The 13,594-nt window shown below is 39.5% G+C and overlaps 1 protein-coding gene across 1 annotated transcript; it reads left to right on the top strand.

Moving 5' to 3' along the window:
• Window positions 1-11,584: 11,584 nt before the first annotated feature.
• LOC103698480 lies at window positions 11,585-12,395 on the top strand. The gene is made up of 2 exons (XM_008780507.4): window positions 11,585-11,735; window positions 11,834-12,395. Exons 1-2 carry the CDS (start codon window positions 11,678-11,680, stop codon window positions 12,145-12,147), a joined length of 372 nt encoding a protein of 123 aa, XP_008778729.2. The 5' UTR covers window positions 11,585-11,677; the 3' UTR covers window positions 12,148-12,395.
• The last annotated feature ends 1,199 nt before the right edge of the window (window positions 12,396-13,594 follow it).

The raw sequence follows: 13,594 nt of genomic DNA, 5'->3' as shown, positions 1-13,594 counted from the left end.
TGCTCTCATCACAACCCCCAACTAGCTTATTGCTAGTCTCTAGCAATTCAGTGCGAAAATGATAAAATGAGAGAGCAAAAGTGTTATTTATTATATAAATATCCTAAGATAAATACTCACTCTCGTAGAGCATTACGATTGCACTTAGCATGTGCAACAAGCCGTTAAACCCCTAGGTTACCCTAGTGGACGAGTGTTGTCTCGTGAGGGTTTGCAGTGAAGTTACCCACAAACTTCAATCCCAAAATAAAATTTGGTTTGTGAAATGAAAGTCTTATTTCAAGTACATAACTGATAAGAATTTCAAAATCACACAAGGTTTTAATTACTAAGTAGCCCAATTTCTAGGTTAGTATGCAATTTAAGTTGAAGTTATTAAGTTTTCCGTTAGGAAGTTGTAAGACTTATTTATACTTGAATGCTCAGTGAAGTTTGGACCATGCACAAGCTAAGGTTTTGGATCTCCAAAATATCGCAAATATTAGTAGTTTCCAAGAATTGGTCGGACAAGACCTATTTGCTGATTCAAAATCATCTTTTCTGCAGGATTTCGAGAGTTGTGGATGTTTACTTTAATACCTCATGGGCTTTATCTGTAATATTCCAGTTTACTCGAATTTTTACAACGACGGCTTTCACACTATTGTCTTTCTTAAGGTCAATATACATTTTTTTTTTTCATTTTTACACTAATTTTTTTGATTTTTTTGATTTTTTTTTTTGCATTAAAGAGAAATGATAATGTATATATTGTGCACTTTTACTCTTGTGATGATTCCTCCATGTAGCGAGCAATTAGTCGACAATTCTCACACCAGTTGGCATGAGGTGTCGGGCATCAAGACTCCCCTACGGACCTATACTCGGGTTCCTCATCATAAGCCCGCTGACGTTTGACAATAGGTAGCCCTTTTCGATGTACCTGACTAAATCCACCATCTTTTTTTTTTTTTTTGGATCAGAAAAAGATGGTTCATCAGGATTCGAGGTTGCTACCATATTCTCAACACAATGTCGAACCTATACCTTAGAAAATGCAGGCCAGATGTGTTGTGAAATTCAAAGCACTAATTAGCTTACAACTCACTAAAAGGAACTTAATAAAAAGAACTCACTTTGCACTACTTCCAACTAGTCATTGGGCTCTTAGATTTATATACCTTGTGTGTTGTATATATATATATATATATATTTTTTTTTTCAAAAATTTTAACTAAAAACTTTTTTTTTATATATATAAAATTTCAAATTCAAATGCGTAAAAATACCCCCAAACCTAAATCTAACATTGTCCTCAATGTTAAAGAAAATTTAATGCAGTAAGAGGACAGAGGAGAGGTTACCTGATATGGGTGGGTAAATTGAAAATTGGGACAAAATCCCCCAAACCTGCATGTTAGTTTTTTTTTTTTTTATAGAAGATATTTATATGTTGGGTTGCCTCCCAAGAGCGCTAAGTTTTATGTCTTCAGCCAGACAATTCTAATTCATTCATGATAAACAGGGTCGGTCAGAAGTGTCTCCTCAACTTCTGGACTCAGATACTCAAGGTATGGTTTTAAACGATGTCCATTGACTTGAAAGGACCTACCATCCTTGGTATTGCATATTACTACTGCACCATGCGGGTGCACTTTCTCTACTGTGTATGGGCCAGTCCAGCGAGATTTAAGTTTTCCAGGGAATAGATGTAATCGAGAATCATATAGAAGGACTTTTTGTCCTTGGTGAAATTCCTTACGAATGATCATTTTATCATGCATGATCTTCATGCGATCTTTGTAGTTTTTGGCACACTCGTAAGCATCGTTTCTAATTTCTTCAAGCTCATCGAGTTGAAGCTTCCTATGTTCTCCTGCTTTGTCAAGATCGAAATTTAAATGTTTAATAGCCCAATAGGCCTTGTGCTCTAACTCAACAGGTAAATGGCAGGCCTTGCCATAGACAGTTCTATATGGAGACATTCCAATTGGTGTTTTGTAAGCCGTCCGATATGCCCACAGTGCATCTGTTAGCCTAAGAGACCAATCCTTCCGAGATGTATGAACAGTTTTTTCAAGGATGGTCTTGATCTCCCGATTGGAAATTTCGACTTGTCCACTTGTTTGTGGATGATATGGTGTACTGACCTTGTGATTAATGTTGTACTTTCTCATAAGGGCTTTAAAGATTTTATTACAAAAATGTTTCCCCCCATCACTAATGATAGCACGAGGGGTGCCAAAACGAGCAAAGATAGATTCTTTAAGGAACTTGATCACCACTTTGTGATCATTGGTCTTACACGCGATAGCCTCAATCCATTTTGATACATAGTCAACTGCCACAAGAATGTACTGATGCCCAAACGACATAGAAAAAGGACCCATAAAATCAATACCCCAAACATTGAAAATTTCTATAATTAAGATAGGGTTCAGGGGCATCTCATTCTTTCTCGAAAGTTTTCCTAATCGTTGACATCGATCGCAAGATTTACAATAGTCATGCGCATCTCGAAAAAGTGTAGGCCAATAAAATCCGCACTGCAAAACTTTTGCAGCAGTTTTCTTTCCACTAAAATGACCACCACAAGCATGGTCATGACAAAAGAAAAGGACATTCCTTTGATCGTGTTCAGGGATGCATCGTTTGATGATTTGATCAGGACAGTATTTGAACAAGTATGGTTCATCCCAAAAATACCATTTTACACGAGCTAGGAAGCGAAATTTCTCTTGTTTGGTCCATGAACGGGGCATTCATTCAGTAACTAGATAGTTGACTACATCAGCATACCATGAAACATTGGTATGGGAAATCATCATTAATTGTTCATCAGGGAAGGTCTCGGACACAGGTAATGATTCTGCAGATGACTCAACAATTAGTCTGGACAAGTGGTCAGCTACTACATTTTCAGATCCCTTTTTATCTCGAATTTCGAGATCAAATTCCTGGAGCAATAGGATCCAACGAATGAGCCTTGCCTTAGCATCCTTCTTTGTGAGAAGGTACTTAAGGGCGGCATGATCAGAATAAATAAGAACCTTAGATCCTATCAGGTAGGGGCGGAATTTATCTAGAGCAAAAACAACTGCCAACAATTCTTTTTCAGTGGTGGAATAGTTGAGTTGGGCGTCATTTAGAGTTTTGCTTGCATAATGAATAACATGGGGAAGCTTCTCTACTCGCTGACCTAAGACAGCACCTATGGCATAATCGGATGCATCACACATGATTTCAAAAGGATGACTCCAATCAGGACTCCTTATGATGGGTGCTGAAGTTAGTTCAGACTTTAGTCTTTCGAAAACAGTTATACAAATTGGCGAAAAATTAAAAGTAGCATCTTTCGCCAACAAATCGCATAAGGGTTTCGACAATTTACTGAAATCCTTGATAAAGCGGCGGTAAAAACCCGCATGCCCTAAAAAGGATCTGACTTTCCTAACAGTTTTGGGAGGTGGCAATTTAGCAATTAATTCTACTTTGGCCTTATCCACCTCAATTCCCCTTTGTGACACAATGTGTCCTAAAACAATACCTGATTCTACCATGAAATGACACTTCTCCCAGTTAAGAACTAAGTTTTTCTGTTTACAGCGTTCTACAACAAGTGTCAAGTGGTGTAGACATTCCTCAAAATTGGATCCAAATACAGAAAAATCATCCATGAAAACTTCTAAAAATTTCTCCACCATGTCGGAGAAAATACTCATCATACACCGTTGGAATGTAGCTGGTGCATTGCATAGCCCAAAAGGCATGCGACGATAGGCAAAAGTGCCATAAGGACAGGTGAATGTGGTTTTCTCTTGATCCTCACGTGCGATAGGGACTTGGTTATATCCAGAATAACCATCGAGGAAACAGTAATGGGAGTGGCCAGCTAGCCGTTCTAGCATTTGATCGATGAAGGGTAGAGGAAAGTGGTCTTTCCTAGTCATGGCATTAAGCTTCCTATAGTCGATGCATACTCGCCATCCCGTTTGGACTCGAGTAGGGACTAACTCATTGTGATCATTTTTCACCACAGTGATGCCAGACTCTTTAGGTACGACTTGAACTGGGCTTACCCATTGACTATCAGAAATAGGGTATATAATCCCTGCATCTAAAAGCTTGATGACCTCGGCTCGAACTACGTCCTTCATGATTGGATTAAGTCGCCTTTGTGGTTCTCTAGAAATTTTTGCATCTTCTTCTAGATGGATTTTATGTTGGACCACAGAAGGACTAATCCCCTTAATATCAGCTATAGACCAACCGATAGCTTCCTGATTCTTCCTAAGGATACTTAACAGCTTCTCTTCCTGTTCTTTAGTTAGATTCGATGCAATTATAACAGGTAAGGTCTTGTTTTCTCCAAGAAATGCATACTTCAAGTTTTCGGGAAGGTCTTTGAGTTCTAGTTGTGGAGGTTTGACATTGGATGACACTAGCTGAGATTCCGAAATAGGCAATGATTCAAACTTGGTGGCCCATCTGCTAGTATCCATCACAGGAATGGAATCTAACAATGCATTAACCTCTTGACTTAACTCGCAATCTTGACCAAAATTAGCCAAACATCTTTCTAATGGGTCAGAATAACTCGACTCTTTACAAGAACTGCTAATTATATTCTCAATCATGTGAATTTCTTCCAAATCGTCCATCTCAGTTGACTGACTACTACTATGAAAAACATTGAGCTGGACAGTCATGTTCCCAAAGGCTAGAGTCATTATTCCATTTCGGCAACTAATCACAGCATTTGAAGTGGCCAAAAATGGTCTACCTAGGATCACCGGGATGTGACTTTCTGGATTTTTTACTGGTTCAGTTTCAAGGACTACAAAATCCACAGGGTAGTAGAATTCATTAACTTTTACAATCACATCCTCCACAATTCCTTTGGGATACTTCACAGTCCTATCTGCTAATGACAAGGTAATATTTGTGGACTTTAATTCCCCCAAACCTAGTTCGGTGTAGACAGAATAGGATAATAGGTTCGCACTTGCTCCTAAGTCTAATAGGGCTCTCCGAATGATGGTTTCTCCTATTTTAATTTCAACAGTGGGGCAACCAGGGTCCTTGTATTTTGGGGCAATCTGTTGTTGAATAAGAGATGAGGCTTGTGCCGCCATCACAGCTTGCCTAGGAATACTGGTTTTTCTTTTCACCGTGGTTAGGTCTTTTAAGAATTTTGTATAGGAGGGGATCTGTCTGATGGCATCTAGGAAGGGTAAATTTATTTGAACATTTTTAAAGACTTCCATGATTTCATCGTACTGAGATTTTTTCTTTGAGTCTTGTAGTCTACTAGGAAAGGGAGCCTTAGGTGTGTAAGTTTCTATTGGTTTCTCCTCTATTCCTTGTGTTCCCTGTTCTTGTGCCTTTTTCTGGGTGGGGTTTGGTTCATGCTTTTCTTCTTTTTCTTGCACAGAAAGTTGGACTTTGTTGTCCACTTGCTTGCCAGACCGTAAAGTGGTAATTGCCTGGACTTCATGGGTAGGGTTTCCATTAGAATCAATCTGAAACTGGCCTCTCGGCCCTTGATTCTGTTGCCTACCAGGGTTAGGTACTGGCTGACTTGGCAATTCACCTCTCTTCCTATCCCCTAGAGAGTTAGCTATTTGGCTCAGACTAACCTCAAGTTTTGCAATCGCTTGCGCATGGAATTGATTAGTCTGGGTTTGAGCTATGTTGGTCTGTTGTTGCTGTTGGATGAAGTCTTGTTGCTGCTTCATCATGTTAGCCATCATGGCTTCTAATGATGTAGTTTGCTGAGGGATAGGGGCACTATAAGTAGGAATAGGTGGAGCCAATGATTGGTTTATTTGTGATGGACCTATCCTGAGAAAATTCTTCTGAAAACTTGGTAGACCACCTTGATGCTGAATAGGTTCATTTTGCTTGTATGAAAAATTTGGGTGGAACCTATTATCAGGGTGGTAGACTGGGCTGAATGAATTGGGAGTGGGCTTCTTGAAGGCACTATATGAGTTAAGAGCATTTGCCTGTTCAGCCTTAATGTTGGGTAAACTAGGACAACACTCCACTAGATGCTCAGAACTATTACACAAGATACATAAACTATGTGACTCGTGATCCACTTTCATGATGGGATTTAACTCTTTATATGAACTCGGACTAGTGGAAACAGTGAAAGCATCAAACTTTTTGCTTAAGTTGTTCATTCCAGTCACCAGATTGGACATGACATTTTTTAGTTCTGGGTCTGCTTTCATTTCATAATTACCCGATTTTCTAGATCCGAACTCATCTCTATTTACTTCCTCACCATAGCTACTCCAATTTTGGACGTTCTCGGCTAAGTTAACAAGAAATTCATAGGCTTGATCCGGGGTTTGGTCCATGAACCTACCTTTGTGCATGGACTCGATCATGTTTCTATGTGCCGGAGGTAGTCCTTTGTAAAAGAAATGTACTAGATCAGCCTTGTCAAGCCCATGGTGGGGGCAATTGACCAAAAGATCATGGAATCTTTCCCATAGTTGGGAAAATTCCTCCTCAGATTTTCCTCTAAAAGTTCTGATTGCATCCTTAATTTTTTCAGTTTTTACCATGGGATAGAACTTAGCCATGAACTTCCTAGATAGTTGTTCCCATGATGTGATGAAATTTGAAGCTAGGGAATACAGCCATGCAGCAGCACGATCCTCTAAAGTCATGGAAAATAACCTTAATTTAATACCCTCTTCATCTAAATTTTGATTTCTAAACATTTGACAGATTGTCAAAAATTTGTTTAGATGAATGTAGGGTTGTTCACTCTCGAACCCATGAAACTTGGGTAACATGTTTATTGTTGCAGCCCGAATCTCGAATTGGGCTGCATTATTAATTGGTAATACTATGCAAGTAGGGGGACTAGCGGATGCGGGTGCAAACAATTCATTTAGGGTTCTAATATGTTCACCCATTGTAGAGATCGACGGTTGGTTTACAGTTCGCAGGTTGTGATGAAAAGTTCTTTCAATCTCAGGATCAAATGGGGTTAACTTATCCCTTAATGACCTTCTACCATGCATACATTTTCCACAACTTAATTAGATTCGACTCCTACAATGAACGAAATCCTAAAAGAAGAGAAGGGCTAGACACAGATGATTACAACCAACACCACACAACAATTTGACCCTATTAGTCTTAGAACTAAGTGAGGTTTAGTAGCTTCTTAAATCTAGTTGCACAGAGATGTATCAGGTTAAAAAGTTCCTGAAATTCTCTCCTAGATTAGACAGCTCCTAATCTCCTTTTCAGATTAAGCTTGAGCTTACCAGTTAAGCAATCCAGTAATCAGTGACCAGAAAAGTCCCGGGGTGTGTGGTGGTGCCAGAAGGGATACACCGATACCACAATACCCGTAACAGTTCTCACTATTGTAAAACTTTCCTAGACATCACCAATTACTAAATTCTCACTGGAGTGGCTTTCAGCCGCTTCTTTCCAAGAGCCTAATTGAGCTCGAAAACCCTAAGGCCAACGTCTAATTTGATTTTAACTTAATTTGGCTTAGGATAAGTATGCAAGGTGGTGATTTTTGGGCTAAGGACAGGTAATGACTTCCCGACCTTATCTTTTTAATGGGTTTTGCCCTTAATTACTTTATGCAAATGCTTAATACTAAATGCAGCAAATAATCAATATTTTTTAAAGTTTATGCAATGTCATTAGGTTGTATTGATTAAATGAGCAATCAATAATTTTTTTTTATTTATTTTTTTTATATTTTTTTATTTTTATTTTTATTTTTATTTTTTTTAGCAATAACTTGAATGTAAACTAAACACAATTCTTATGCGTCAGTCAATCTCCGAATGCCCGTTGAATAAACTCTGGAGATTACTCCGTGAGGAGTCCCAATAGAGGTATGATAACCTCGGGGGATTGCACCCTGTCAATTACTAGCAAAAATAATAATTTTTTTTATATATATATTTTTTTGATTTAATTAAAATTTTTTTCTTTTTAAACTTCAAATTTCGAATCTCAGAATTCAAATTTTGAATTTTAAAAATTTTTTGAATTTTTGAATTTTTTTTTATTTTAATTTTTTTTGAATTTTAAATTTCGAATTTCAAATTTCAGAATTTAATAACTACGAAATTATTAACTAGAAATTATCAAAATAAAGAAAATTAATAAAAATAAAAATAAAAACTTACTACCATAGTACGTTCACTCCGGGCATCCAAAATTTGATTTGATCTTCGTGATTGTTCTTGCTTCTCGATTTGCCTCCCCGGCAACGGCGCCAAAATTTTGTTCGTCCTTTCCTGTCTAACTAAAAATATGCTAAACAGATCGTTGTTAGAACCGACAAACAAAGTTTAAATTTAATTTTACTCTTATCTTTCCTACTCGAAGAATAGCGGTTGTAAGAGATCGATCCACAGGAAGGCGATTGGAGTTGCATAAAAATTAGAACGTTCACTCGGTTTTGAAATCGATTTTTGAATAATAAAAGAAAAACATTACTTCGGGGATGTGGAATGATTCTCTAGTCTATTAGAGAATATTTTCTATTCGAAAAATAAACAAAGAAAAGAAAGAGAACTTGCAATTGAAATTTGATGCAGAGTAGGGGTCGATTTCTAAAGACAGAATATAAATTAAAATCGTCAATCGAACTGCAAGGATTAATTCCAAGGTTATCTTAAAATTAAGAATTCTAGAATGCATATAATAAATTGTAGAATATTAAATTAAAACTTAGACATGCATTGCATAAAAGAAAAATTAAAAGATATCATAAAGAAAACAGAAATTTAACTAAACCTAGAACAAAGTTTGCATGACAGGGAAATGATAGATTTGATAAAAAGAAAATCATTACAAATAAAAGTGGAGATTGGAAACCTAATGTTTCTTTTCTTTTGCAAATAACATAAAAAAATAAAACAAAGAGCTTCTCCCTCCCGTTAGAACATAAAGTATTTTTTTTATATTCTTTTCTTCCCCAAAAAACAGAGCTCCCCTATTTTTCTTCTCAGCCGAAGCAGCCGAGCTCTCTTCTTTCTTCTTCTTCTTCCTTGGACCAGCCGGCTCCTACCACTCCCAGCTCTCCTCCTCCTCCTCCTTCTTCTCCTCTTATAGCCGCAGAGTTTCTTGAAATGGAATCACGGAAGGGGGATTTCGAATCCGGCTCGGGCGCTGGGATTTCGGGATGCTTCACGGCCGGCTGCGAGATCTCGGGAGGAGCCGATCTTGGCCTCGGTGGATGGTGGACCAGTCACGGAAGGAAGGAAGCGCGTGGGATGAGCTGGGATGCGTGGATCCGGGACGATGGCCGCTGACATGGATGCGGTGGAGACGCGGTGAAGACGCGGTGCGGGATCGCCGGAGATTGGATTCAGACGCTGGGATTCCGGGCGTTGCTGGCACGGTGGCTGGCACGGATGCGGGACTTCCTTCTTTGGTTGCTGGTTTGGGAGCGGGATCGACGGGGAGGAGTCGATCGTGGAAGGGATCCAGTGTGGATCGGCTGGAACACGGGATCTCGGCTTGTTGGCATGGTGGCTGGCACGGATGCGGGACCGCCGGGATCATGGAAGAGCTGAGAGCGTGATCGTCGGGAGGAAGGAGACGCGCGGGCGGCTTGGATCACGGAAGCGAATCGGGAGCTGGGATTTTCCTTGCTGGGATGCTTGCTTCAAGGGATTCCGGGAGGTGGGGATGCGGGCTGGTGAATTCTTTCTTCTCCCCTTCTTTCGCACGGGATCTGGCACGCGGTTGGGATGCTGAGGATTTTGCCGGGATCACGAATGAGAGGCGCGCTTGGATCTCGGGAGAAAGGAAAGGGCGGTGATGCACTGCAGGCGGCTGGAGTGGAAGATGAATCGGGAGCTGGAAGACACCAAGTTCCGTCCAATTAGTCATATATAAAAAAATAGTATGATATGAAATTTGGCTTGTAGACGGGTCATCTATTCTGGCTCGAGGTCAAGTGCAATTCTTTCAAGTCATGGGTCACCCAGCACCTTATAGTTATGATATAGCCAATTTAGATTTGCCCAAAATTATTTTTCAAAAGCACAAAAGAAATGGACCCGATTCGGACCCAAACCCGACTCGGATCCGAACCCGACTCGGACCCGATTTGAAGTCAAATTTGTACTCAATGTGCATTTTATCTCTAATTTATACTAATCTATGTTAAACCCAAATATAATATTAATCCAGTGAATTTATCATTATCGGTTAACAATAACACTAATTTTAGTAACATGTAGGTCGCACTTTTGTGCTCTCATCAACAATCCTAACGCGGAACCGTAGGATCTTACACCTTGCACGAGACAAAAAAACAATACGAAACAAATCGCTATAGAAGACAGTTAACACGACACATTAGAATTTACCGAGGTTCGGCAAATTTTGCCTACGTCCTTAAGCCCGCTTGATTCTATTGCAGTAGAACAATTACAACGGAGCACACAATCCCGAGTCAATCGCAAACTGATTGCTCGAACAATGGAGAAACAACCTTCTTGCTTATGCAAGAGAAAAAACTCTTTCCCTCAATCTCTCACGTTCTTAGGTCTTTCTCTCTATCTCGTTGTAACCCTAGCCGTCATAACCTCCTCCTTATGTTATTCCCAGAGTCTTTGGCCACGAATTTATATCCTTGAGATTTTTCAAAAAAACACTCTTTATGCTCGTTTCAGCAATTCCATCCGAGCTGGAGTCGACTCCGGCAAAGCACGAGTCAACTGCCACACAGTGCGAGTCGACTCCAGATTGCGCGAATCGACAATCAGGTGAGACAGAAACATCCGAAATCTGCACAAAGCGCGAGTCGACTCCGGCACAGCGCGAGTCGACTCTCGCACAGTGCGAGTCGACTCCAGATTGCGCGAGTCGACTCTCTCAGGCGAGACAGAAACATCTAAAATCTGGACAAAACGCGAGTCGACTCCAGCACATCGTGAGTCGACTTCGGCACAGTGCGAGTCGACTCTGGCACGGTGCAAGTCGACTCCTGAACTGCTGAAAACCTGTAGAAGCTTTCTACATCTAAGATTTCGAGTTGGAATACATCCATTGTAATGTGAAACATCTTGGATCTCCACACACTCTAATACTTGGGTACTTATACAAAACTAAGGAATCCAAAAATACCTTCCGGCTAGCCATTTTGGATAAATTTCTGAATTGTTACAATGAGTTTGGGATTTTGGGCAAATTTTTAATCGGATTGGGTTGGGTTTGGAAAGTAGAATTTTAAATGGGTTATGGGTAGGGCAAATTTTAGGGATACCCTACCCTTTTGCCAATCCTGAGAACAAACTTTCTAGTAGTGAATCGGGGATGTGACATGAGAGTGGTGATTCTCAGAATCTTGATGCATGTCTAGGTTAAGAAAAGATCTGCTCTAATTTGATTAATTATTGGATCTACTTGAACTTTATGTACTAAGTGAATCCGGCCCCGGACATGGTGCCATCAAAGCCTTGTTGTTCCATTAAGGTTAGTATAAAATGATATGGTAGAGAAAGACAGTCATATTTTTATTTATTTTCTATTTTTAAATATGGCTGTCAGTTCGAACATGCGAATCATGCTTGATGCCAGCCGACCCGACCCGTTAGTTGTCCTTTCTATTCCCCTATGATTAAGGCGAGGTTCCGACTTCACCAGAAAGAGCCAATGATAGTCACAAGACCCTGCCGGAGCTGAAGCCATGGGAGCGGCCCTCAACATCTTCTTAGCTATCCTTCTTCTTTCTATCATAAATGGAGGCAAACAAATTTTTTTCTTCTCTCACTAACTATGCTCAGAATTATACTTGTTTGATTTGATTTGATTTGATCTTCTAATGTGATGGCTGTCAATGTAGGCCGGGGAGCGCCATGCAGTGTCTCGGAGATAGCTATCGATCAGGCGAGGACTGGTGATATTGTTGAGGGAAAGCCAGAGTATGAGGTGACAGTGAGCAACAAATGTGATTGCGCTCAGTCTAAGGTGTTTGTGCAGTGCTATGGCCTCAGCAGTGTCGAACCGGTGGATCGTCGGGCCATCAGACCAGTGGATGCTGAGCGCTGCGTTCTCGGAGAGGGCCAGCCGATCCCCAGAGGGGTTCGCGTTAAGTTCAAGTATGCATGGATGACACCCCAGGACTTCCCTGTGGTTAGCTCGCATGTTCACTGTTAATTGTTAATAAAGATAATAAGGCAGATGCCATGTTTTGTGGCTTTGTTGTGTTCCGTTGGTTCTACTGTAACAGATTAGAAGCTTGTTCTATTATGTTTCATGTTTGTCAGCTATCTACGCCATGGGAAATGGCAGCGAAAAGCCCAATAATGTTTTTCTTTTGTGTTTTAGTAACAGGTTAACATTGTGGAAAAAATTTCCTTGGCTATCAAATGGCTAAAATTCCTTCTATTATTATGAGATGTTAATCTGGAAACTCCTAATCAGCCTCTTTTCAATCCTCCACTTGAATTTTCATGCTTTTTTTTTTGTGTCTAAATCTACCTTTTCCCCAATTCGGATATAGCATTTTATGAGGATCGAACAGGCATTTTATTTTTGTCTTCTTCTGCCCCTCTTTTCTTCCTCTGTTTTTCTTGTTTGGAGAAAAATCTTTTGCTTTCATCTGAGAAATGACTTATGAAGATACCATCATCTCCTAGAAATTGGATAATTATTTTTTGTGGTTTGTGGTACATTAGAAAATAAGGGATGTGATAAATCTGCAAAATGAGCATAAATATTTGACAGCTATAAACGTTGAAACCTTGCATTTTGCTTATGTTGTGTGGGTTGTACCAACAAAAGAAGGGGGACTTCTACAGTGCATGACATGTATAGGTATCTTTTACCAGCAAGGCATCCTCCTGAATAAGAACTATGAGTTGGTGGTTTTATGAATGAATTATGATGAGTTTTGCATAATCCGTGAACAAGCATGATGAATTCCATTGTTGCACAGAAGAATTCCAGTGGCGATTTCAGCTCTCTAGCTTGCTGTTATGCTGGTCTTGTATAGAAGAAAGGTGCTCTGATTTGTTCTCAGCTATTACCCTGTAAAACATGGACGGTGAGGAACAACAATCATCAACTCTTAGCTAGGTAAATGATACAGACAATAATCTCTATAATTTTGATCTCAGTCACAAAAGAAATAGTAGGTGCTTTATAGTAGAAAGAGATTAGATTTTTGGGTTTACGGACTTCTGGAAAATTATACTGGTGCTGGTACATTTTTTCGACAGAGAAATCCTATTAGTATATTTTAAAGTTGATGTATTTTCCAAAAATTCTAGAATGAACTAAATACATGAATGTTTATACCTTATTATGTATCTAGATTATACATTGTATTAGTCTACCTTGGGAGATGTGGAGACACCCTAGGATGATGTGGAGATACCCTAGGAAGATGTGGAGATTAATACGTGTCCATGAATTGGTTTTCTAGATTCATGTAAAATCCACCTATAAATACCCTACATAGGTGGTGTCTTTCATCCAAAAGAAAAACCAATCTATTTTAAAAAAAGAATTGGAGAAAAGTGCTCTAAGAAAAAATCCTCTCAAGTCTACTTGTATTTTCCAAACTTTATCCCTCCTAAATACCTTCTAGTTTTCTTACGAT

Source organism: Phoenix dactylifera, unplaced genomic scaffold, assembly GCF_009389715.1.
Source record: "Phoenix dactylifera cultivar Barhee BC4 unplaced genomic scaffold, palm_55x_up_171113_PBpolish2nd_filt_p 000645F, whole genome shotgun sequence".
In the NCBI taxonomy this organism is placed as follows: domain Eukaryota; kingdom Viridiplantae; phylum Streptophyta; class Magnoliopsida; order Arecales; family Arecaceae; genus Phoenix; species Phoenix dactylifera.
This window is presented reverse-complemented; position numbering and strand designations above follow the sequence as displayed.